We start from the raw sequence: 26,832 nt of genomic DNA on the forward strand, positions 1-26,832 counted from the left end.
TCAATGGCCTGGTTAGCTTGACAAAACTGAGACATGGAAGTCAGTCTGGAGAAGTCAGAGGAGCATTTGGAGAGAACCAGCAAGCTGTAGTGAATGGTAGTAGAGTGAGAACTGTAGAGGAACAAAGTTTGGAGGGTGTCTGCAGATCCCTGAAGGAGGCAGGGTGGGTGGGTAAGGTGGTCAAGGAATCATATCGGATAGTTTCCTTTATTAACTGAGGCCTAGAGCAAAGAGCAGGAAGTGATGCTGGAACTGTAAAAATATGAGCTGGACTTCAGCTGGAGCAGTGTGTAGAGTTGTTTGCATCACAGTCCAGGAAGGATGTGATGACATGAGAGAGCGAACAGAGGAGATTGACAAAGATGCTGACAAGATAGGAGAATTTTAGGAATGAAAAAGGATTGAATAGAGTCATAGAGATCTACAGCACTGAAACAGACCCTTCGATCCAACCCGTCCATGCTAACCAGATATCCCAACCCAATCTAGTCCCACCTGCCAGCACCCGGCCCATATCCCTCCAAACCCTTCCTATTCATATACCCATCCAAATACCTCTTAAATGTTGCAATTGTACCAGCCTCCACCACTTCCTCTGGCAGCTCATTCCATAAACGTGTGAAAAAGTTGCCCCTTAGGTCTCTCTTATATCTTTCCCCTTTCACCTTAAACCAATGCCCTCTAGTTCTGGACTCCCCGACCCCAGGGAAAAGACTTTGCCTATTTACCCTATCCATGCCCCTCATAATTTTGTAAACCTCTACAAGATCACTCCTCAGTCTCCGACACTCCAGGGAAAACAGTTCCAGCCTGTTCAGCCTCTCCCTGTAGCTCAAATCCTCCAACCCTGGCAACATCCTTGTAAATGTTTACTGAACCCTTTCAAGTTTCACAACATCTTTCCGATAGGAAGGAGACCAGAATTGCACGCAATATTCCAACAATGGCCTAACCAGTGTCCTGTACAGCTGCAACATGACCTCCTGACTCCTGGATACAATACTCTGACCAATAAAAGAAAGCATACCAAACGCCGCCTTCACTATCCTATCTACCTACAACTCTACTTTCAAGAAGTTATGAATCTGTACTCCAAGGTCTCTTTGTCCAACAACACTCCCAAGGACTTTACCATTCAGTGTATAAGTCCTGCTAAGATTTGGTTTCCTAAAATGTAGCACCTCACATTTATCTAAATTAAACTCCATGTGCCACTTCTCAGCCCATTGGTTCATCTGATCAAGATCCTGTTGTGATCTGAGGTAACCTTTTTCACTGTCCACTACACCTCCAATTTTGGTGTCATCTGCAAACTTACTAACTATATCTCTTATGCTCACATCCGAATAATTTATATAAATGATGAAAAGTCGAGGACCCAGCACCGATCCTTGTGGCAGTCCACTGGTCACAGGCCTCCAGTCTGAAAAACAACCCTCCACCACCACCCTCTGTCTTCTACCTTTGAGCCAGTTCTGTATCCAAATGGTTATCCTGTATTCCATGAGGTCTAACCTTGCTAATCAGTCTCCCATGGGGAACCTTGTCGAACGCCTTACTAAGTCCATATAGATCACGTCAACCGCTCTGCCCTCATAAATCTTCTTTGTTACTTCTTCAAAAAATTCAATCAAGTTTGTGAGCCATGATGTCCCATGCCTGTTGACTATCCCTAATCAGTCCTTGCCTTTCCAAATAAATGTACATCCTGTCCCTCAGGGTTCCCTCCAACAACTTGCCTACAACCGACGCCAGGCTCACCATTCTATAGTTTCCTGGCTTGTCCTTACCATATTTCTTAAACAGTGGCACTACATTAACCAATATCCAGTCTTCCAGCACCTCACCTGTGACTATCGATGTGACAAATATCTCCTTAAGAGGCTGGAGTTATTTTCTTTGGAGGAAGGAGCTGACGGGAGATTTAACTGAGGTGAATCATATTGAGGGGTCCGAATTAAATGAGTAGAAGCAGTTATTTCTATTAGCAGAGAGGTCAGTAGTCAGAGGGCGTTGGCTTGAAGTGATTAAACATAGAACATAACAGCACACAGTACAGGCCCTTCAGCCTCGACATTGCACCAACCTGTGAAACCATTCTAAACTCCTTCTAACCTACACTATTCCATTCTCGTCCATATGCCTATCCAATGACCATTTAAATGCCTTTAGTTTTGGCAAGTTCACTGCAGTTGTAGGCAGTCCATTCCATGCTCTTATTACTCTCTGAGTAAAGAACCTACCTCTGACATCTGTCCCCTATCTATTACACCTCAATTTAAAGCTATGTCCCCCTCATGCTAGCCATCACCATCTGAGGAAAAAGACTCTGTCTGTCCACCCTATCTAATCCTCTGACAATCATATGTCTCAAGTAAGTCACCTCTCAACCTTCTCCTCTCAAATGAAAACAGCCTCAAGTCCCTCAGCCTTTCCTCATAAGACCTTCCCTCCATACCAGGCAACATCTGAGTAAATCTCCTCTGCACCCTCTCCAAAGCTTCCACATCCTTCCTATAATGTGGCAACCACAACTGTACGCAATACTTCAAGTGTGGCCGCACCAGCGTTTCGTACAGCTGCAGCATGACCTCATGGCTCTGAAACTCAGTCTCTCTACCAATAAAACCCTAAACACCAGACACCTTCAGAACAACCCCATCAAACTGGTTGGCAACTTTAAGGGATCTATGCACACGAACACTGAAATCGCTTTGCTCATTCACACTACCAAGAATCTTACCATTAGCTCCGTAATCTTTATTCCTGTTACTCCTTCCGAAATGAATCATCTCGCAGTCTTCTGCATTAAACTCCATTTCACACCTCTCGACCCAGCTCGGCAGCTTATGTGTCCCACTGTAACCTGTAACATTCTTCTGCACTATCCAGAACTCCACCAACCTTAGTGTCATCCACAAATTTACTAACCCATCGTTCTGCATCCTCATTCAGGTCATTTATAAAATGCCAAACAGCAGTGGCCCCAAAACAGATCTTTGTGGTACCCCACTAGTAACTGAACCCTAGGATGAATATTTCCCATCAACCACCACCCTCTGTCGTCTTAGAGCTAGCCAATTTCTGATCCAAACCGCTAAAACACCCTCAATCCCATGCCTCCATATTTTCTGCAATAGCCTACCGTGGGGGAATCTTATCAAACACTTTACTGAAATTCATATACACCACATCAACTGCTTTACCCACATCCACCTGTTTGGTCACCTTCTCAAAGAACTCAGTAAAGTTTGTGAGGCATGACCTACACTTCACAAAACCATGATGACTACCTCCAATCAAATTATTCCTCTCTGGACACTTATAAATCCTATCTCTTAAAATCCTTTACAAAACTTTGCCCACAACAGAAGTCAGGCTCACTGGTCTATAATTACTAGGGCTGTTTCTACTCCCCTTCTTCAACAAGGGGACAACATTTGCTATCCTCCAGTCTTCTGGCACTAAGGATGACTGCGGCACGGTGGCACAGTGGTTAGCACTGCTGCCTCACAGCACCAGAGACCTGGGTTCAATTCCCGACTCAGGCGACTGACTGTGTGGAGTTTGCACGTTCTCCCCGTATCTGCGTGGGTTTCCTCTGGGTGCTCCGGTTTCCTCCCACAGTCCAAAGATGTGCGGGTCAGGTGAATTGGCCATGCTAAATTGCCCGTAGTGTTAGGTTGGGGGTAAATGTAGGGGTATGGGTGGGTTGCGCTTCGGAGGGTCGGTGTGGACTTGTTGGGCCGAAGGGCCTGTTTCCACACTGTAAGTAATCTAATCTAAAAAAAAGATCAAAGCCAAATGCTCTGCAATCTCCTCCCTAGCTTCCCAGAGAATCAGAGGATAAATCCCATCTGACCCAAGCAATTTATCTATTTTCACACTTTGCAGAATTGCTAACAACTCCTCCTTGTGAAACTCAATCCTGTCTTGTCTAATAGCTTGTATCTCCGTATTCTCCTCAATAACATTACCTTTCTCCGGAATGAATACTGATGAAAACTATTCATTTAGCACCTCTCCTATCTCTTTGGACTCCATGTACAACCTCCCATTACTGTCCTCGACTGGCCCTAATCTTACCCTAGCCATTCTTTTGTCCCTGACATACCTATACAAAGCTTTAGGGTTTTCCTTGATCCTACCTGCCAAAGACTTTTCATGTGCCCACCTGGTCGTCTTAGCTGTATCTTTAGGTCCTTTCTGGTTAACTTGTAACCCTAACTGAGCCTTCACATCTCATCCTAACATAAGTCGTCTCCTTCCTCTTCACAAGAGATTAAATTCCGATAGTAAGTCACAGCTCCTATGCTCGAACACTTCCTCCCTGACTGACAGTAGCTGTTCCTTGAATAAGCTCCACATTTAAATTGTGCTCATCCCCTGCAGTTTCCTTCCCTATCCTTTGCATCCTAAATCTTGCCTAATCCCCTCGTAATTGCCTTTCCCCCCAGCTATAACTTTTGCCTGTAAAAGTTATACCTATTCACACTACCAAGAATCTTATCATTAGCTCCGTAAGCTTTATTTCTGTTACATATGCCCTGATACCTATCCCTTTTCATCACTGTAATAAACCTGACCGAATTGTGGTCACTATCGCCAAAGTGCTCACCTACCTCCAAATCTAACACCTGGCCTGGTTCATTACCCAGTACCAAATCCAGTGTGGCTTCACCTCTTGTTGGCCTATCTATGTACTGTGTCAGGAAAATCTCCTGCACACGTAGGACAAAAACTGACCTGTTTAAAAACAAAGTACTCTAGCTATAGCATTTCTAGTCAATGTTTGGAAAGGTAAAGCCCTCAATAATAACTACCCTGTTACTCTCTCTCCTATCTAGAATCATCTTTGCTATCCTTTCCTCTACATCTCTGGAACTATTCGGAGGCCTATAGAAACCTCCCAGCAGGGTGACCTCTCATTTCTTGTTTCTAACCTCAGCCCATACTACCTCAGTAGATGACTCCTCAAATGTCCTTTCTGCCACCATAATACTGTCCTTGACTAACAATACCACACAACCCCGTCTTTTACCACCTTCCTTGATCGTACTGATTGGAGGGATTTGAGGGACATTGGGGAGAAATCTTTGTCCCTGCATGGTGTATTCTAATAGGGTGGGAGATACAAAACCCATTTCACATTCAAATGATAACCTAGAGACCGGAAAGTGAGACTATGCTGACCAGCTCTTTGGACTGAATTAACTCCTTCTGTTCTTTAATTCCATGCAAATTCTGGTGAAATTGGTGCTAATCTCAATCAAGATATTTAATTTTGAAATGTATTTCTTGGCTTTAGAAAGTCAAAGCAATATGAAAGCTTTCAGTAAGGCTGTGATGCAGGCAAAGTCTGCATTTCCTCGGAGCTGTGTACTGATCACTGGTATTACTCATGTACTCTCATTGTTTCTTATACAGTCTGTTACCTGGTTCTTGTTGAAGGCTAATTTATTATTTGTTTGTGGAATCTGTGATCATCTCCTGACACCTAAAAACTATCTTCTGTGCCACACAGAGTGAGGAGACAGCAGAACCCTCTGCTGTTTGGGAAAAGGAGTACTCGGTATGGCCCAGATGACCCCAATGAGGTCGGAAGTGATTTCGATGATGATTGTGAGGAGTTACAGCTGCAGGTTCCATAACAGCAATTGGATTGAAGAATAGCGCGCAGGGGGAGAGGGGCATCTAGCTGGAACAGTCTCTCCCTGGACCAGAGTGATGGCTGGGACATGGCGATGAGAACTGCTTACAGAAGGAAAGCTTTAAAAAGCGATTGAAAATCCAAAGTCTTCAGTGACTCCCATCTATTAGTTTCTGTTATAACAGTGAACACTAACAGATGATATATGCTTTATAAAATATTTGTATATTTTAACAGATCATTGTAAACTATATATTTAGACGAATTTTCTATTATAAACCTGTGCATTTAGAAAGTAAATGTGTGTGTTTGTGGGATTTTTGCCATCCATCCAGTGGATTGTGTAATACATGCTCCAGATTCCATAGCAAGCTGTGACAGGCTTGGGCATATGTTACAATCCAAGACCATTTCCCCCAGATTCTTCACAGTATGGTCTGGGATCAGGAACTTTGTTGGTTAAAGTAAGTAAAATAAGCCACTGGATTTTAAACTAAGAAAATTAACACCACAACATTCCACAGTTTTTAAATAAGCAAAATGATTCTTGCTACATTGAACATTATAGCACTGTACAGTACAGGCCCTTCGGCCCACAATGCTGTGCTGAGCATTTATCTCCATCTAAGATCAGCCTAACCAACACACCCCTCAATTTACTGCCGTCCATGTGTTTGTCCAGCAGTCGCTTAAATGTCCCTAATGTCTCTGACTCTACCACCACCGCTGGCAGTGTGTTCCACACACCCACCACTCTCTGCAGAAAGAACTTACCTCTGACATCTCCCCCGTACTTTCTTCCAATCATCTTAAAATTACAACTCCATGTGACAGCCATTTCTGCCCTGGGAAAAAGTCTCTGGCTACCTACTCTATCTATGCCTCTCATTACCTTGTACACCTCTATCAAGTCACCTCTCTTCCTCCTTTTCTCCAGTGTGAACAGCCTGAGCTCACTCAATCTCTCTTCATAAGACAAGCCCTCCAATCCAGGTAGCATCCTGGTAAATCTCCTCTGCACCCTTGCTAAAGCATCTTCATCCTTCCAATAATGAGGTGACCAGAACTGGACACAATATTCCAAGTGTGATCTAACCAGGGCTCTATAGAGCTGCAGCAAAACTTTGTGGCTCTTAGACTCGATCACCCTGTCAATGAAAGCCAAAACACCATATGCCTTCCTAACAACCCTATCAGCTTGGGTGGCAAATTTGAGGGATCTGTGTAAGTGGAACCAAGATCCTGCTGTTCCTCCCCACCACCAAGAATCCTGTCTTTAACCCTGTACTCAGCATTCAAATTCGACCTTCCAAAATGAATCGCTTCACATTTATCCAGGTTGAACTCCATCTGCCACTTCTCAGCCCAGCTTTGCATCCTGTCAATGTCTTGTCATAGCCTGCAACAGCCCTTGACATTATCAACAACACCACCGACCTTTGTGTCATCAGCAAACTTACTAACCCACCTTTCCACTACTTCATCCAAGTCACTTACATAAGGACATAAGAACTGGAAGCAGGAGTAGGCCATCTGGCCCTTCAATCCTGCTGTGCTATTCAATAATGACCATGGCTAATCTTTTCATGGACTCAGCTCCACTTACTCGTGCTCTCACCGTATTCCTTAATTCCTTTATAAATTCCATTTATAAAAACTACAAAGAGCAGAGGCCCAAGAACTGGTCTCTGCAGGACACCACTGTCACCAACCTCCAGGCAAAATTCTTTCCAACCACTACCACTCACTATCTTTCTTTTGGCAAGCCAATTCTGTATTCCAGACAGCCAAATTTCCCTGTATCCCATGCCTCCTAGCTTTCTGAATGAGCCTACAGTGGGGACCTTATCAGATGCCTTTCTGAAATCCATATACACCATGTCCACTACTTGTCCTTCGTCAATTTGTCTCCTCACATCATCAAAGACCTCAATAAGGCTTAGACATGACCTTTTCCTGCTCCTCTGATACTGCCTGAACTGCTGTGCTTTTCCAGCACCACTCTAATCCTGACCCTCACAAAGCCATGCTGACCATCTTTAATCAAAATATTTTTTTTCCAAATAGTCATATCTCTGAATCCTTTCCAGTACCTTGCTAACCACCGACGTTAGACTGATTTGTCTGTAGTTCCAGGGATTTCCCAATTCCCTTTCTTGAACAGACAAACAACATTCACCTCCCTGCGATCAGCCAGTAGCATATCCCGTGGAGAGTGAGGATGCAAAAATCATTGCCTGCTAGTTTCCTGCAGTAACCTTGGAAATATCTGGTTCAGTCTTCGGCATTCATCTATCTTGATGCTTCCCAAGATTTCCAGTACATCAACTTTCTCAATATCAATCAGTTCAAGCCTGTTAACCTAGCCCATGGTGTTCTCACTATCAACAAGGTTCCTCTCTCTTGTGAATACTGAATCAGAAAACTTATTTCAGGCCTCCACTACCTCTTCAGACTCCAGGCACGTGCTCTCTCCACTATCCCTGATCAGCCCTACCCTCTGATCATTCTCTTATTTCTCACATAAGTGTAGAATGCCTTTCAGTTTTCCTTAATCCTTCCCACCAAGGCTTTCTTGTGCCTCCTCTTAACTCTCCTCAGGTCATTTTTGAGTTCTTTCCTAGCTACCCTGTAATCCTATAAAGCTGTGCCAGATCCTTGCTTCCTCTTGATGAGAAGCTCCTCTACTCTTGTCTTCCAGGGCTCCTTCAATTTCCTTTCCTGTCGCAGTGTTACCAAGTTATCCAACTCTCACAAGTGTTCTTTAAACAGCCTCCACAATTTTGTTAATTTCCCATAGAACAATTGTTCCCAATTTATATTCCACAGCTTCTATCTAAAAGCAGTGTAATTTCTCCTTCCTCCGTTAAATACCTTCCCATGCTGCCATAGCTATGGTAAAGGTGGGGCAGTTGTGGTCACTCAGCGAAATGCTCTCCCACTGAGAGATCTGACACCTGGCCTGGCTTGTTGCCCAGTGACAAATCCAAGATGGCCTCCCTCTAGTCAGTCTATTGACATTTTGAGTTTGGAATTCTTCCTGGACACACCTGACAAAATCTGCTCCATCCAGACCATCTGCATTAAGGAGGTTCTGATCAATTTTGGGGAAGTTGAAGTCACCCATCACAACAACTCTGTTACATCTGCTGCTATCCAAGATCTGTTCTTCCATCTCTCTGCTGCTATTGGGGGCCTATAGAAAACACCCAATAAAGTGACTGCTCATTTCCTGTTACTGACTTCCAACCACACTTACTCAGTCGACAAACCCTCCTCAACATTCTCCTTTGCAGCTGTGATGAACTAATTAACAATGCTAGTCCCCCTCCTTTTATCCCCTCCCTAAACTTTTTAAAAGATCTAAACCCTGGAACATCTAGCAACCATTCCTGCCCCTGTGAAATTGGGTTAGTATTTCCCAGCGCATTTCCGCATATCTTCCCATGTGATAGTAATTACTCATTCAGGTCATTTCGATTTTCCTCTGGAAGGTAGGTCAATAATTTAACCTGAATTTTGACAACATCCTCATTGTCTAATTTTGAGGAATGTCCAATTCTGAATCCTCAGAACTTGGCCCTTCACTCTGTGCTGTAATCAAAATCACAGTCTCCTTCGAAGTTCCTTTCCTGTCCAAATAGCTTTTGAGCATATTCACCTGACACACACTGAGAGATTTCTTTCAGTCTGGAGTCCTCATCGAATAGTTCACCTCACATAATTTCCTTTCAACTTAATAAGGACCTTGCTTTTAAAGGTTCACCTGTCAGTTGACCTAATACTAACATCTTGTCTCCGAAAGCAAATTGGGAATTTTTGATTTCTTGTCTGCTTCCTGTTTCATTGTATGCTGTGATACTTTTAAATGGTGTCTTGCCAACTCCCCCTCGCTGATTAACCATTCCCTATAATTTGACATATGATCATTTCTGAATTATGACTTATCAATTTCACCTTTCTGTTAATGGTCCTCACGCTTCATGCCCAAAAACTAATTCAAATGGACTGAGTTTGGTGCATCTCTGATTGCAGAAAGTACAAACAGAATTCCCTTAGCGCAATCATCTGGATAGGCCTGACCATAAGCCCTCAATGTGGTCTTTAATGTCTGATGCTACCTGTCTCACCCTCCCTGCTCTCTGGACGGTATGCAGTAGATTTGAATTGTTTTATTCCTGCACTGTCTATAACTTCCTTGAATAAATTTGATGTCAGGTTTGACCCTTGATCTAATTGTATCTCTGTGGGTAGTCCGTATGTAGTGAGAAAAATTGAGTAATTCCTCTATAATACTTTTAGCTGTGATATTGCATAATGGAATGGCCTCTGCAAATCTAATGGACACATCTGTTATTGTTAACAAATACTGATTCTCACTTTTTATTTTAGGTAGGGATACTACACAACCAATTAACTGTTGTGAAAGATTCCTCAAATGCATGAATAAGTATTAAAGGTAGTGGTTTTATTACTGCCAGTAGTTTTCCAATAACCCTGGCACATATTGCAGGTCAACATGATTTCGTCAAAGGCAGGTCTTGTCTCACAAACCTCAGAGTTTTTGAGAAAGTGACCAAGCATGTGAATGAGCGTAGGGCAGCTGACGTAGTGTACATGGAATCCAGTAAAGCCTTTGATAAAGTTCCACATGGTAGGCTGTTGAAGAAAATGCAGAAGCATGGAGTTGAGGGTGATTTATCAGTTTGGATTTAAAAATGGCTTTCTGAAAGAAGGCAGTGAGTGGTGGTTGATCGAAAATATTCAGCCTGGAGTCTGGTTACTAGTGGTATACCACTGCTGTTTGTCATTTTTATAAATGACTTAGATGCAGGCATAGGTGGATGGTTCAGCAAGTTTGCAGATGACACTAAAGTCGGTGGAGTAGTGGACAGTTTGGAAGAATGTTGCAGGGGGACTTGGATAAACTGCAGAATTGGGCTGAGAGGTGGCAAATGGAGTTCAATGCAGCTAAATGTGAGATGATGCACTTTGGGAAGGATAACAGGAAGGCAGAGTACTGGGTCAATGGAAAGATTCTTGGTCATGTGGATGTGCAGAGGGATCTTGGAGTCCATGTGCATAGATCCCTGAAAGTTGCCACCCAGGTGGATAGTGCTGTTAAGAAGGAACATGGTGTATTAGGTTTCATTCATAGAGGTTTAGAGTTCCAGAGCTGCAATATCATGCTGTAACTATCCACAACACTTGGAATATTGTGTACAGTTCTAGTCGCTCCATTGCAGAAAGGATGTGGAATCATTGGAAATGGTGCAGAGGAGATTTACCAGGATGTTGCCTGCCTGGAGGGAAGGTCTTATGAGGAAAGGCTGAGAGACTTGGGGTCTGTTCTCATTGGAAAGGCAGCAGCTAAGAGGGGATTTGATAGAGACATACAAGATGATCAGAGGATTAGATAGGGTAGACAGGGAAAGATTTTTTCCTAGGATGATGACGTCAGCCTGTACGAGGGGGCATAACAATAAATTGAGGGGTGATAGATTTAAGACAGATGTCAGAGGGAGATTCTTCATGCAGAGAGTGGTAAGGCCATGGAATGCCCTGCCTGCTAATGTAGTCAACTCAGCCACATTAGGGAGATTTAAACAATCCTTGGATAAGCACATGGATGATGATGGGATAGTGTAGGGGGATGAGCTGAGAATAGTTCACAGGTCAGCGCAATATTGAGGGCTGATGGGCCTGTTCTGTGCTGTATTGTTTTATGTTCTGTGACCTATGTATGCTATGTCTGGCAAAAGTCAACTAAATCCACGTGCAGTCCAGGCCAGTAAAAATGTTTTTGTATTTTAGGTTGGGTATTCTTACCCCTAAATGACCCCTACTAGTAGTTCATATGTCACTCACAACAATTCCATTCTATAACCGACTAGCAATCCAACTTGATGAACTTCTGCCCATTTCTCATCTTGAATATGTGATGGTCTCCATTCCCTCATTAAGACATCATTTTTAAGATAATAGCGTTCAGGGATATATTTGGATTATTTTCCTATGTATGCCTTTTGATGTAATTGCTTTACATTTTCATCTTTCTGCTGTAACTCAGTTAATTTATCTGCGCTAATGATGTCTGGTTTGTCATCTATCTGTTCCTTATTTGTATTAATCATTTAATCAAACAGGGTCTCTGCTAATTCCACTTCAACTTTCTTTGATTTCTCCTGTTTCAAATGGTGTCTTTGTGACCTTATTACCACACAGTCCAGAAAAATTCCAGGATATGTGCCCTGCCTTAGTTTCCACTAGCTGTTCAACTACAGCCGGCAGCACTCCTCCCAGTGAACCAGCTATATCATTAGCAAGGACAAATTGTATTCCTGGAGCTGAGAGTCTGTCCAGTACTCCTCCATTTCTTTTCTGACAATAGTCCTTCAGAGGTATGTATCTCCTCATCTTTCAGCATCACAGATTAAGAAGATCCTGTATCACTTAATATTGTAACCTGTTTACCTGCTGCTCCTGGCCTATGTGAGTACCTTCTACCTTCATATGTTGAAGAAGATCTGACACTTCTTCCTTAACCAGCCTCCAATCAGGTTGTACATTCTGGTGCAGCTTTCTAGTCTCCACTGTTTTCCATTACACTCCAACAAAATTCACTGGCTTATCCTGTTTTCCTACATCTGGCTTCCCAGTGCTCTTCAAAACTCACCAACACTGTGATTTCATATAGCATACTTTGATTTTGGAAGCGAAATTTTGATTTATGGGTCAACTCATAATCATCAGCCATTCCAGCTGCTAATCTGCTCTCACATGCACTACTTCAGGAAGTGAATCTTTGAACTCCTCCAAAATAATTGTCTCTCCAAGAGCGTCGTAGGTTTGCTCTATTTTTAATGTTCTTATCCATTTATCAAAATTACTTTGTTTGATCCTTTCAAACTCAGTGTAGGTTTGACTGAAACACTGTCTGTAGGCTTATGACACAAGCTCAATTGCACTTAAGATGACTTCCTTCACCACCTCTAACAGTGATGCAAATACCTCACTTGCTCCTACCTACAAGTTTTGTTTGAATCAACCAAACCCATATTGGCCATTGCATTTGTTTAGCCACTTTTTCAAATGAGATGAAAAAGGCTTCCACATCTTTCTCATCAAATGTAGGCAATGCTTGAATATATTTAAACAGTTTCTCACCAGGCTTTTGGCGACCATGGGTTTGTTCATCCTCACTCTCTTCCTCACTAAGCTTACCTTCAGCCTATATCTCTTATCATTTTAGGCTAACCTTCCTGGACTTTAATTTTCCCAACACTGACTGAGATACACTTCGTGTCAAAGGTCTGGATGGGGTAGAAATTGTAAGTGTCCAGGAGAGTTTTCTAGAGCAGTTTGTCAATAGTCCGACGAGGGAAGGGACCGTATTGGACCTGGTACTGGGGAACGAGCCAGGCCAGGTAGTAGAAGTTGCGGTGGGGGATTGCTTTGGGAGCAGTGACCACAATTCTGTAAGCTTTACAATACTCATAGATAAAGATGAGAGTGGTCCTGTGGGAAGAGTACCAAACTGGGCCAAGGCCAATTATATCAAAATTAGGCAGGAGCTGGGAAATGTGGATTGGACACAGTTATTTGAAGGGAAGTCCACATTTGATATTTGGGAGACTTTCAAAGGTAGGTTAAAGATTGTGCAGGATATGCATGTCACTTTGAAAGCAAGGGATAGGAAAGGCAAGTATCATGAACCGTGGAAGACAGGAGAAATTGTGGGACTAGCTAAAAGGAAAAGGGTCGCGTAAATAAGGTCGGGGAGATGGGAACAGAACAGGCTTTGGAGGAATATCGGGAGAGTAGGACCAGTCATAATTGAGGAATCAAGCGGGCTAAAAGGGGTCATGAAATAGCTTTAGTGAGCAGAATTAAGGAGAATCCCAAAGCCTTTTATTCTTATATAAGAAGCAAGCAGTAACTAGAGAAAGGGTTGGTCCACTAAAGGATAAGGAAAGAAGGCTATGTGTCAAACCTGAGAGAATGGGTGAGATTCTGAATGATTACTTTGCATCAGTGTTCACTGAGGAGAGGAACATGATGCATGTTGAGATTAGAGATAGAAATTTGATTACTCTGGATCCCATTGACATAAGCAGGGAAGATGTGTTGGGTCTGCTAGAGGTTATTAAGGTGGACAAATCCCAGGACCAGATGAGATCTATCCCAGATTGCTGAGGGAGGTGAGAGAGGGGCCCTGACAGGTATCTTTGTGGTATCCTTAAACACAGGTGAGGTGCCAGAGGATAGGAGCGTTGAACATGTTATCCCCCTGTACAAGAAGGGTAGTAGGAATATTCCAGGTAACTACAGACCAGTGAGCCTGATGTCAATGGTGGGAAGTTGCTGGAGAAGGTACTGAGGGATAAAATCTATGTATATTTAGAAAAGAATTAGCTTATCAGTGATAGCCAACGTGCTTTTGTGCAGGGGAGATCGTGTCTTACCAACTTAATAGAAGGAAGTGACCAAGTTGATAGATGAAGGAAGGGCTGTAGATGTCATATACATGGACTTTAGCAAGGCAGTTGATAAGGTTCCCCATGGTAAACTAATGGAGAAAATGCAGTCCCATGGTGTGCAGGGTGTTCTAGCTCGGTGGATAAAGAACTGTTCAGTAACAGGAGACAGAGTAGTTGAAGGGAGTTTCCCGAAATGGAGAAAGGTTCCATAGGGGTCAGTGCTGGGGCCACTATTGTTTGTGATATACATAAATGATCTGGAAGAGGACGCTTTTGGTATGATCAGCAAGTTTGCAGATGACACAAAGATTTGTGGAGTAGCAGAAAGCATAGAGGACTGTCCGAGAATACAGGAGGATATAGATAGACTGGAGAGTTGGGTGGAAAAGTGGCAGATGGAGTTCAATCCAGACAAACGTGAGGTAATGTCTTTTGGGAAGTCTAATTCTCGAGCAAATTATACAGTAAACGGAAGAGCCTTGGAAGAAGTTGAACATTGAGATTTGGGAGTACAGGTCCATTGTACCCTGAAGGTTGCTGCACAGGTGGATAGAGTGGTCAAGAAGGCATATAGTATACTTGCCTTCATTGGATGGGGTATTGAGTATAAGAGCTGGCAGGTCATGTTAACATTGTACAAGCAATAGGTTTGGTTGCATTTAGAATACTGTGTACAGTCTGGTCGCCACATTCCCAAAAGGATGTGGACACTTTTGAGAGGGTGGAGAGAAGGTTTACGAGAATGTTGCCTGGTATGGAAGGTGCTAGCTATGAAGAGAGGTTGAGTAGGTTAGGATTGTTTTCATTAGAAAAAGGAGATTGGTGGGATGGGGTGGGGGGAACGACCTGATTAAGGTTTACAAAATCATGAAGGGTATAGACAGTGTGGATAGAGATAAGCTTTTTCCCAGGGTGAGGAATTCAGTAACGAGAGGTGAAAAGTTTAAAGGGGAGACACGCAGCAAGTACTTCACACAGAGGGTGGTGGGTGTCTGGAACGCACTGCCAGCAGGGATAGGAGAGGCAGGCACGGTAGATTCATTTAAGATGCATCTGGTGGGGAGCAGAGGGATACAGATGTTTAGGAATTGGCTGACAGGTTTAGACAGTGGATCTGGATCGGCTCAGGCTTGGAGGGCCGAAGGGCCTGTTCCTGGGCTATAAATTTTCTTTAAGTGCAAATTTTTGAAGTTCAGATTGCCTCTTTTTATTCCTCTTCTCTCTCTTTTCTCTGCTTTTAATTGTAATTCAAACGGTTTAACTTCTGTTGCCCTTTCCTTGTATCTTGCCTCTAACTCAAGCTGCTTCATTTTCAATTGAACTTTAGCCATCTCCGAAGATTCTGATGATATTCCCAACAAATTTAAATGCTGAGCTATTGGCGTAATTATCTCTCCCTTTCTCACAGAAGGTTGTACCTCCAACTCCAGGTTGTCTGCTCATTCCAGCAGTTTGTCCTAATTCATCTTTTCCAAGGCCCTCAAAGTCACTTCTTCCACCCCAGAAAACTCTTGGTGACTGAAAGAGCCCCTGCTATCCCACGCACTGTTTAAACCGACCAAAATCAACACCCAGAACAAAAGACACTAACACCACTCGATGCCTTCGAGTCCAGCAACCCTAAATCCTAGATAAGCCCCCCAGTCTGTTACATACCAGGCCAGAACCCTCCAAATATTTCAAGAAAGAAGCCTGGACCCCAACTTTGCAAGTTGTTTTAAGCAGGTGTGAATTGGATATTCCAGGAGGGCTGCAAATGGCCAAACTACTTAGTTTTAAACAAAACAAAATTTATTTGCAAGATTACTGAATGAAATACAAACAAAAGTGAACCAAATGTAGAATAATATAATCTATTTGAAAACCTAACAGATTATCCCAACTTAATGATGCTGTTCCAAATACTGGGCAACAATCCCCATAAACATTCCTTGGCACCAAAGGAAAATCCAACCCATAGTCCTCCAGGAGAGATGTCAGAGAGAGGGACGATCAGCATGGACCTGCTTCTTTGGGTCCAGCAGCTTCACAACTGACTGCTTGCTAAAACCAAACCAAACCAAACCAGAGACAAGCTGAGCTGGGAGAACTGGCCACTCCCCTTTCCTTGTACAAATGTTTTCTTTTAAACTTAAAAGCTTCTTCATGTAGATTAACTCCAGACATTTTGGAGCCTGTGTCTATGACCTGAAAATAAAACCAAGAGCAACATAACCTTGTTAAAGGAGCAGCATCATCACATCAGTCCTAATGAAAGGTTCTGAACTGAAACGTCGACTCTCCTTCTGCTTTGTTGCTACTTGAATTGCTGTGCTTTTTCCAGCTCCAGTCTTTATCCTCTCTGATTTCCCAGCATCTCACTATCTCCCAGTCTATTAGAGACAGATAGCTGAACCAAATCAGCCTTTTGACCACTGTATTCACAATACAGTAAAATTAAACTGTTGAAGATGCCCAATAATTACTCCACTGGTTCCTAACCAGACATTTGAATAACCATTTCCAAAGTTTATGAATGATTAGTTCCAGACATTGGTTTTGTATCTCAAATAAAAGACTTAACCATTCATTCAATACACAGTAATTTTCGCAGGGGAAAAATTAAACCACAATGCGAATTGATTAATGCCTATGCTTTAATTCAGGCCCAATTCAGTTTTCAGCCCCTCATTCACACAAAAGATAGTCAGGCAGTTAAAAGATAAATTGGAGGAAGCAACCGAACTAGCCAGATTACTTAAATGGCTCCCACAATGTGTAGTTTCACAGGCATAATTGTGGACTCCTTCATTGCTTTTCTGAAATGTTGAGCAGGGTCACCTCAGTTTACGCAGGCAAAGACAGAAATACTTTGAACTCAGCTTTCTACTCTTAGGGCTCTGAGGAGCTGGTGCAGCAGCTTAGCAGCTCTCAAATCTTCAGGCTGTCTCAGCAGCATCCCTGAATCATCTCCCAGAAAACAAAGCTGTAAAACAAACTCCATTTTGTTTCCTCCCTGACAGACAGATCAACTCTACTCGGGAACTCCATTAGCAACAATTATCACTGCTTGAACATAGAATTCCTTCCAGACTTGTGGAAACCAATTCCTAGGCACTGACTGTATTAATCATCAACTTCTGCTATCTACTTAAACATAATGCTCTTTTGCAGGTCACTGTATCTGTTTGAACTTTTTAATCAAAGCTCAGCCTGCAAATTGATTCCAGGCCTGGCCTCACAAACAAACAGGGCTCGTTTACAGTGTTCTTTTCATTTTACCCCAACTTGACAAAGTCCTAAAGTCGACAAGGGGAAGGTGATGACCTTGTGGGTATTACCACTGGATGATCAATCCAAAAACTCAGGGAATTTTCTCGGGATCCAGGCTTGAACTTGCCATAGCAGTTGGTGGCATTTGAATTCAAAAAGAAATATCTGCCATCATGAAATCATTGTCAATTGTTGGAAAAAAATCATCTGATTCACTAATGTCCTGTAGAGAAGAAAATCTGCCATCAACAGGTCTGGTCTAATGTGACTCCAAACCCGCAGTAATGTGGTTGACCCTCAACTGCCCTCTGAAATAGCCTAGCAAGCCGCTCAGTTGTATCAGTACCTACAAAGTCTCATGTTACGAAGTTAGAGGCATGTACTGTACCGTTAAGAGAGTTTTGCACTGAGAGAATACACCTGTCACGGTGGCTCAGTGGTTAGCACTGCTGCCTCATAGCACCAGGGTCCCAGGCTCAATTCTTGCCTTGGGCAACTGTCTGTGTGGGTTTCCTCCGGGTGCTCCGGTTTCCTCCCACAGTCCAAAGATGTGCAAGTCAGGTGAATTGGCCATGCTAAATTGCCCATAGTGTTAGGTACATTAGTCAGAGGGAAATGGGTCTGGGTGGGTTACTTTTCAGAGGATCGGTGTGGACTTGTTGGGCCGAAGGCCCTGTTTCCACACTTAGGGAATCTAATCTAAACTAGCTGGCAGTCTCAGAGTATACTGGAAAATTGAAAATTTGGCATGAAACAGATATGTTGACTTCAGGTTGCTATTTTGACAACAATCCAAATTTAACCAATCAGTTTAAATTATGCCGCAGGATACTAAAACCCAATTTCTTTTGAATTTATTGTTTTTACCAACCTTGAGCCAATGAGATGATTCGATGTTAGGGGAAAGTTAGAGTAATTATCATCTTGAGAGAGACTTTTGAGAAGATTTGTAGCTCAGGTTGAGGTTCTGGATGTAAGTTTGCTCACTGAGCTGGAAGGTTTGTTTTCAGACTTTTCGTCACCATACTAGGTAACATCAGTGAGTCTCCAGTGAAGGCCTTCACCAACAGAATATCTGAAAACAAACCTTCCAGCTCAGTGAGCAAACTTACATCTAGAGAGAGACTGCCATTCAAAACATTCTGTATCAATCATACCTTTTTCACATGAAGCATTGTTGCAGCAAAAGACAGCAGATGATGTAAGGAAATCTTCAGCCAGAGGAAGACAGACACCGACAACAACAGCTGCTGTGTGGTTTTGATCTTAAGTTGGTGTAATTTTAATACTGGTTCTTATGGCAACAGTATGTTGTTATAGAGCTGGAGGCAGATAACAAACAGTTCAGAGAAAGGAGGCTTAGAATTGTACTTAGTTGTTGTTTTATGTTCACTTTTAGAGTTAAAGAATAAATTGATGTTATTTTCTTTTAATAGTGGAATTTGGGAGTTCTCTGACAATCTAACAGATTATGAGGCGAGATCAACTTTTCTGGGGGTTTGGTTTAATTAGCAGAAGGGTTCACCGCTGTGATTGGGTCAGGGGCAGTTTGGGGGTTTGGGTCTGTGATTTGGACAGGTTTAGACAAAACCAGTCTGAGATTTGAACAGATTTGAACAGATTTGGGAGTTGAAAAATCACAGCAGATTTAAACACTTGCCAAATAGTGTCTTGGATCTCTAAATAAAATATAGGTGAAACAATTTGTTTAATTTCGGTTACTTGTGGCTGGTTAAATTAAAAGTTAGAGAAATGGCTGTAATGATTGCTAAAGAGATTCTGGGGTTTGAAGATGATACCCAAATTTGCCAAAAAAGTTTAGAAAGACAGAAAAAGGCCATACTTTTAGAATGAACAAGAGGTTAGAATTGGGTTTAACCAAGGACCAAAGTAAAGCTGAAATTGTAAGGGAGTAACTCAAACACCTGGGTGGGGCAGAGACAAGTGCAGTAGAATTAGAAAAAACGTAAGTTACAATTGAGGAAAATGGAGTTAGAAGTTAAAGACAGGGAAAAAGAAGGAGAGAGTGGAAACAGAAAGGGACAGAAGGTTCTTGGCTGAGCAAAGAGAGAGAACCAAGGGAGAGAGAGAGAGAAGAAAGAGAAAAGGAGACAGAATTTGAACTTCAGAAGTCACGACTTAGGAAAGTCAAGTTAACAGGATGGAGATGAAAAGAGAAGTTAGTGATATTTACAAATATGTTAAAACACTGCCATATTTTGATGAGGAAGATGTTGAAGCCTTCTTTATTTCATTTGAAAGATTGGCCAGACAGATGGAGTGGTCAGAGAACTTGTGGGTAATGCTGGTTCAGACTAAGCTGGTAGGCAGAGCTAGTGAGATAATTGCCATGCTGTTGATGAGAGGTCAAGAGATTATGAAGAGGTCAAACAGGCTATTTTAAGTGTTTATGAATTGGTATTAAGAGTGTATAGACAGCAGTTCAGAAACATAAAGAAGGAACCAGGTCAGACTTATGCTGAGTTCAAAAGAATTAAACATAGTCATTTTGATAGATGGGTGCGGACCTTAAAGATAGATCAGACCTATGAGGGTGTAAGAGAGGTTATTCTGCTGGAGGAGTTTAAAAACTTACTTCCAAAGATGGTAAGAATTCATGTGGATGAACAGAAAGTTCAGTAAGTGAGAAGGGCGGCAGGGATGGCTGGTGCATAAGGCAAAGTTTAGCTTACGGCAAGCATTTCATCCTGTGGGGGATAGAAATTGGGAGAAGGGGAGATCCTACTCTACAAAACAAAGAGCAGTCACTGGTAAGATTTTACCACAGGATAAAAAAGAAGCCCAAGAGGGCGGACAGGAAGTGAAAGGCCTCAGGTGTTTTTCACTGTAATGGGGTGGGACAGGTGGAGTCTCAGTGCTGGTTGTTAAAGAAAAGCACTGTGGGAAAAGATGTGTTAAAAGAAGCTAAGTTGGTGGCATTAGTGAAAGTAGTAAAGGAAACCCCAAGAAAAGTCAAGGAGCAGCAGGAGAGTGCACAGCCTCGGCAGGGGCTGGGTATGGAGTTAATATCGAATCTCTATAAAGAATTTGCTTCTGTGGGTAAAGTTTACTCAGAAAGAACAGATGGAGAAGGGAAATTCGAGAGATACAGGACCTAATCAGTCTCTCATAGTAACAGATGAACATATTTACACTCTTTCTCATCTCTTACCTGACAGTGTGGTAGTTTGTGGGATAGATGGACAGAAATTTAGCATTCCCCTGTGTCAGATCAGGTTGGAGTGCCAACTCAAGGTTGGGGAAGGTACAGTGGAAGTAATTGACAGAGTGTCAGTTCCAGGAATACAATTTGTTCTTGGGAATGATTTAGCAGGATCCAAGGTGGGAGTGACACCCCTTGTTGTGGAGAAGCCCCCAAGGAAGACTGGGAAACTGAGGAGTTTAAAGACAAATGCCCTGGTATTTCCCCAGACTGTGTAGCAACAAGATCCAACTATCATAAGTCACAGAACAAAGCAACAACTAAAGAGAAAGATGAAGGAGTTGAGGTTCAGGTTGTGGACACCTTGTTTGGTGTAATGCTGCAGGAAAAACCTGAACAGGCAGAGGGTCATACCTGAAAGGCTAGTGGGCTTACAACAGAAAGATGAGACAATAAAAGATCTATGTGTTGCTGCATACTCAGAAGAGAAGGCTTATTATCTGAAAGGTTATTATCTGAAAGGTAGAATCCTAATGCAGACAGTGACAGGTTAGTGCAGAGGAGAAATGGGCCAAAGTGCACCAGACTGTGTTGCCGGTAGCATACAGACAGGAGGTGTTACGGGTAGCACATGAACTACCTGTAGGAGGTCATGTAGGGGCACAGAAGATTAAGGTACAAAAACATTTCTATTGGCCTGGAATGCACAAGGATGTGGTTAACTTTTGCCGTACATGTCATACATGACAAATGGTATGGGCGGCATGATGGCACAGTGGTTAGCACTGCTGCCTCATAGCGCCAGAGACAGGAGTTCAATTCCCGCCTCAGGCGACTCTGTGTGGAGTTTGCACATTCTCCCTGTGTCTGCGTGGGCTTCCTCTGAGTGCTCCGGTTTCCTCCCACAGTCCAAAGATGTGCAGGTTAGGTGAACTGGCCATGCTAAATTGCCCGTAGTGTTAGGTGAAAGGCTAAATGTGTGGGTCTGGGTAGGTTGCTCTTCAGAGGGTCAGTGTGGACTTGTTGGGCTGAAGGGCCTGTTTCCACACTGTAAGTAATCTAATCTAATCTAAGCCACAGGCACTAATAAAACCAGCACCTTTGTTGCCAATTCCCGCATTTGAAAAATCTTTCACGCGGGTTATAATTGATTGTGTCGATCCCCTCCCGAGAACTAAAAGTGAGACTAGTACCTGCTAACCATAATGGATGTGTCTCCCAGATTTCCATAGGCAATTCCATTGCAGACTATTATGGCAAAGAGGTGTTTGTAGCTTTTTTCACCCAGTATGGGCTACCCAGAGAGATTCAATCACACTAAGGGTCTAATTTTAGTGCTAGGCTGTTTAAGGAAGTCATAGGTAGCTGAGGCATACAGTACTTGAAGTCAAGTGCATATCATCCTGAATCCCAGGGAGCTTCAGAAAGGTGGCATCAGACCCTGAAGGCCATGTTGACAGCTCACTGTCAGGATTACCTGAATGATTGGGATAAAGGTATCCCAGTCATATTGTTTGCCATTAGAGAGGCCACAAATTAATCTACTCAGTTTACTCCCTTTGAGTTAATTTTCGGACATGAGGTGAGAGGGCCTTTGAAATTAATTAAAGAGAAATTAACAGGACCCAAGTCGGAGATCTCACACTTGGATTATGTATCAGAGGTGAGGGAGAGATTAAATTGAGTGGGTGAGTTAGCAAAACAGCATCTGAAGAGGGCACAGCATAGAATGAAGCAGGTGGCAGAAAAAAACCCTGAAATCAGATGTCTTCCCATGGGGATGATGTATTAGTATTGTAACCAGTGATAGGAGATCCCTTCAAAGCCAGGTTTAATGGTTCCTGTCAAATTGAGAAAAAGTTGAGTCAGGTGAACTATCTGATAAAGATGCCAGATAGGAAAAAAACTGTATCAGGTATGTCAGGTGAATATGCTGAAACCTTTTTGCAATAGAGAGAAGAAATTGGAGAAACAGGTGTTAGTTACTACTCTTCAGAGTGAGGATGTCATGGAGTTTGATGTGCCTCAAAATATGTTTAACAATGAGGAAGTCCTTGAGGAGTGGGATAGCTTAGTAAACTATCTGTCTCAGGAACAATGAAAACATTTGAAAGGTTTGTTACTGCAGCGTGAGGACATATGCAGGAATAAGATGGGGACAACTAATGCTTTGTGCATGAGGTGGAAGTAGGGAATGCTATTCCAGTAAAACAACACCCCTACAGGCTTAATCCTTTCAAAGCTACTCAGGTCCAGAAGGAAGTGGATACAATGCTCACCTAAGATATCATCGAACCAAGTCAGAGTGATTGGAATTCGCTGATCGTGTTAGTTCCCAAACCTGATGGGACTCAATGATTTTTGTGTGGACTTTCAGAAGATCAACGCTGTAACAAAATTGGACTCATACTCAATAGTGAGATTGGACGACTGGATAGAGAAACTTGGACAAGCCAATTACATCACAAAGTTAGACTCACTGCGTGGTTATTGGCAGGTACCTTCATCAGAGAAAGAGATAAAGTTTCTATGTTTGTAACCTCAAATGGGCTATATAAATTCAAAATGATGCCCTTTGGAAAGAAGAACGCACCCGCCACATTACAAAGACTCATGGACAAAGTTGTGACTGGGTTAACAAACTGTGTACTCTATCTGGAGAATGTAGTGATCTTTAGTGAGTCGTGGAAAGATCACATGGTACAGTTTGGCAGTGCTCTTTGACTGATTAAGAGAAGGAAAACTGGTAATAAACTTAAAGGAAACAGAATTCGCGAAAGCAGAGATGATGTTCTTGGGACATCGGTCATGGAAGGTTGACCCCAAGAAATGCAAAGATGAAGGCCATCGAGGAATTTCCATGAACAACCTCGAAGAAAGAGGTGCTTTGGTTTTTGGGACTAAGCATGGTGGCACTGAAGAAGAACACACAATTTCAGTGGACAGAACAATAATGCCAGGAGGCATTTGACAATTTACCAGTGCACCAGTTTTAGCTACACCACATTTTTTGGAACCCTTCAAAGTTGCAATCGATGCTAGTGATATAGGAGTTAGAGCTGTACTGCTACAGGAAGATGAGGATGGAATTGAATGGCCAATTGTTTACTTTTCAGAGAAACGCAACACCCACCAATGAAAATACTCTACCATTGAAAAGGAATTATTGATTTTGATATTGGCCTTAAAATATTCAATTTTTTTTGGGATGAACAATGTCTGTGAGACAGTTGTGTACACAGATCACAATTCTCTTACATTCTTGGAATGATTTAAAGACAAGAATATGAGACTATTTCATTGGAGTGAAATGCTACAGACTTTTAATTTACAAATTGTACATGTCACAAGTTATAAGGATGTGACAGCAGATGTAACGGATAAAGTATAGATAACATTGAACAGATACCAATGTTTTATATATATGTATATATGTGTGTACATACAGAATATGAACTTAGGTTAATATCCTATGTATTTCATTGTCATAGGGTTAACAATTAGGAAAAAACAAATGAAAACCATCTTTTCATTATGACAGTTCATTTTTTCTTAAGGGGGAGGCGTTATGAAGTTGAAGGCATGTACTGTACCTTAAGAGAGAGTGAATTCCATTTTACACTGAGAGATTACAAGCACTTGTCATAGAACTAGCTAGCAGCAAATTGTTCAAAAAATGTAACATTTGGCATGAAACCGATACCTTGAGTTCAGGTTGCTATTTTGACAACAATCCAAATTTAACCAATCAGTTTAAATTATGCCCCAGGATACTAAAACCCAATTTATTTTGAATTTATTGTTTTTGCCAACCTTGAATCAATGAGACAATCTGATGTTGGGTGGGAATGAAGAAGCAGGTATTTTGAAAATTAGACACAGACCAACTGCCACCTAGAGAGAGATTGCCTTCAAAACACTATCAAACACACCTTTTTCACATGAAGCGTTGTTGCAGCAAAAGACAGAAGATGCCATAGGGAAATCTTCAGCCAGACGAAGACAGACACCAACAACAGCCGCTGTGTGGTTTCGAACTTAAGTTGATGTCATTTTAATACAGGTCCTTATGGCAACTATAGATCAGGAGGCAGATAACAAGCAGTTCAGAGAAAGGAGGCTTAGAATTGTACTTAGTTATTGTTGAATGTTCACTTTTAAAGTTAAAGAATGAATTGATTCCTTTTCCTTTAAATAGTGTAATTTGGGAGTTCTCTGTCTCTCACACTTTAACAGATTATGACATGAGGTGAGCTTTTCTATGTGTTTGGTTTAATTAGCGGGAGGGTTCACCGCTGTGATATAACACTCAACAAAGTAATAAAAACTGACCAGTTGGAATTGACTTAGGCACTTGAAATGACAAGCACAGAAACAAGTTTAGAGGGGTGCTGGAAAAGCACAGCAGGTCAGGCAGCATCCGAGGTGTAGGAAAAATTGATGTTTCGGGCAAAACCCTTCATCATTCGATTTTTCCCTGCTCCTTGGATGCTGCCTGACCTGCTATGCTTTTCCAGCACCACTCTAAACTTGACTCTGATCTCCAGCATCTGCAATACCCACTTCCGCCAATGGCAGAAACAATTCTTTTGACTGGCAGAGTCCTCTTCACTAACATCCGGAGGCTAGTGCCAAAATTGGGAAAGCTGTCTCACAAACTAGTCAAGCAACAGCTTAACATAGTCATACTCACATGTCCTAGACATCACCATCACCATCCCTGGATATTTCCTGTTGCACCAGCAGAACAGACCCAGCAGAAAAGACAGTACAGTCAAGAGAGAATTGCCCTGAGAGTCCTCAATGTTGACTCCGGACCTCATAATTTCTCAAGGCTTCAGTTTAACATGGACAAGAGAACCTGCTGTTGATTACTATGCACTGCCCTGCCTCTGCCAATGAAGATCCTCCATGTTGAACAACAGGACACAAATTGCACTTTGGGTGAGGGATTTCAATGTCTACCACTAAGAGTGGTTTGGCAGCAGCACTATTGATGAAGCCAGGAGGGTCCTAAAGGACATAGGTGCTTGACTGTGTCTGCAGCAGATAGTGAGGTTACCAACAAAAGGTAAAAACATACTTGGCTTCATCGTTACCAATCTGCCAACTGTATATCAACAGTATCAGTAAGGGTGACCACCACACAATCTTTGTAGAGAAGATATCCCATTTTCTCCAAATGTGAGTGTGTGATGCTATTTCTCTGAGTGTGAGCAAGCAGTGCGGTCTCTCCCCAAGTGTATCAGAGTAACTCTGATACTCTCTCAGTGCAACATGTACTCGATTGCTTTGCTCTGATTGTTGAAGGCAAGAGTGTCTGTTCTCATTCGTGATCAGGATTGATTCTCTCTGAAGAGTGTTTGATGGATGAAATTTCCTTCATGGCTTTCTTTCCTTGTGGCTTTTTATTCCCTCACACCCATCTTTGTGCCCAGCTCTCTTCCTCCTAACGGGAGGTGACAAAACTGTTGAGTAACTGTTAGAGACATGGTTAATAAATAACGGGACACTCGAACCTCAGAGGAACAGAGGGATCTTGGGGTGTTTGTTGTCAAACCCTTGTCAGTGGCAGGACTGGTGAATAGAGTCTCTAAGAATATATATGAGATGCTGGCCTTTATCAGTTGAGATGTAACTTGTAAGAGCAGGGAGCCACACAGGACTTTGATCCAACCATAGCTGGAGTATTGTATATGGTGCCGGCCACCACACTATTGCCTGGGATGGAGCATTTCAGCTCTGAAGAAGGGCTGGTCTAGGCTAGGTTTCTTTGGAGCAGAGAAGATGGAGGGAGGTTGTGACAGAGTATGTAAGGTTATGAAAGGCATGGGACTATGGTGAATGGAAGGCAGCTGTTCCTCTTAGTCCAAGGTTCAATGACAAGGGGCATAAATTTTGGGTGAAAGGAAAGAGGATTAGAAATGGATTTGAGGAAAATACTTCCATCCAGAGGGTAGTGGAGGTTTGGAATGATCAGCCTGGGAGGGGAGTTGAGGTGGGGAACCTGACAACCTTTAAAAATCATTTGGATGAGCCACTTGAAATGTCATAACGTTCAAGGTTGGGGCCTAGTGCGGATAAGTGGGACTAGTGAAGATTGAGGGGGAGGTAGGTCGGTGCAGACTCGATGGGCTGAAGGGCCTCTGCTGTACTGGATGGAGAGATCCCTTTAATGGTTAAAGGGGGAGCCACAGGCTGCAGTGTCTCCTCCCCCTGTCCAGGGTTGATGCTCCGCAGGGTTGGTTGGTTGGTTTGTGTGCTGCCGTGCACTGGGTCGGATTTCT

General features: G+C 42.6%; 1 protein-coding gene across 4 annotated transcripts in view; it reads left to right on the top strand.

Moving 5' to 3' along the window:
• Positions 1-5,950, top strand: part of ccdc102a (coiled-coil domain containing 102A) — a 209,675-nt gene extending 203,725 nt beyond the window's left edge. For all 4 annotated transcript variants that reach the window (XM_060838302.1, XM_060838304.1, XM_060838303.1 and 1 more), the window contains one exon: positions 5,525-5,950. In XM_060838302.1, coding sequence (XP_060694285.1) covers positions 5,525-5,651 — 127 coding nt within the window. In that variant the 3' untranslated portion in view covers positions 5,652-5,950. The remainder of the gene's footprint in view (positions 1-5,524) is intronic.
• The last annotated feature ends 20,882 nt before the right edge of the window (positions 5,951-26,832 follow it).

The sequence above is a fragment of the Hemiscyllium ocellatum genome, chromosome 17 (assembly GCF_020745735.1).
Source record: "Hemiscyllium ocellatum isolate sHemOce1 chromosome 17, sHemOce1.pat.X.cur, whole genome shotgun sequence".
Lineage (NCBI taxonomy): Eukaryota > Metazoa > Chordata > Chondrichthyes > Orectolobiformes > Hemiscylliidae > Hemiscyllium > Hemiscyllium ocellatum.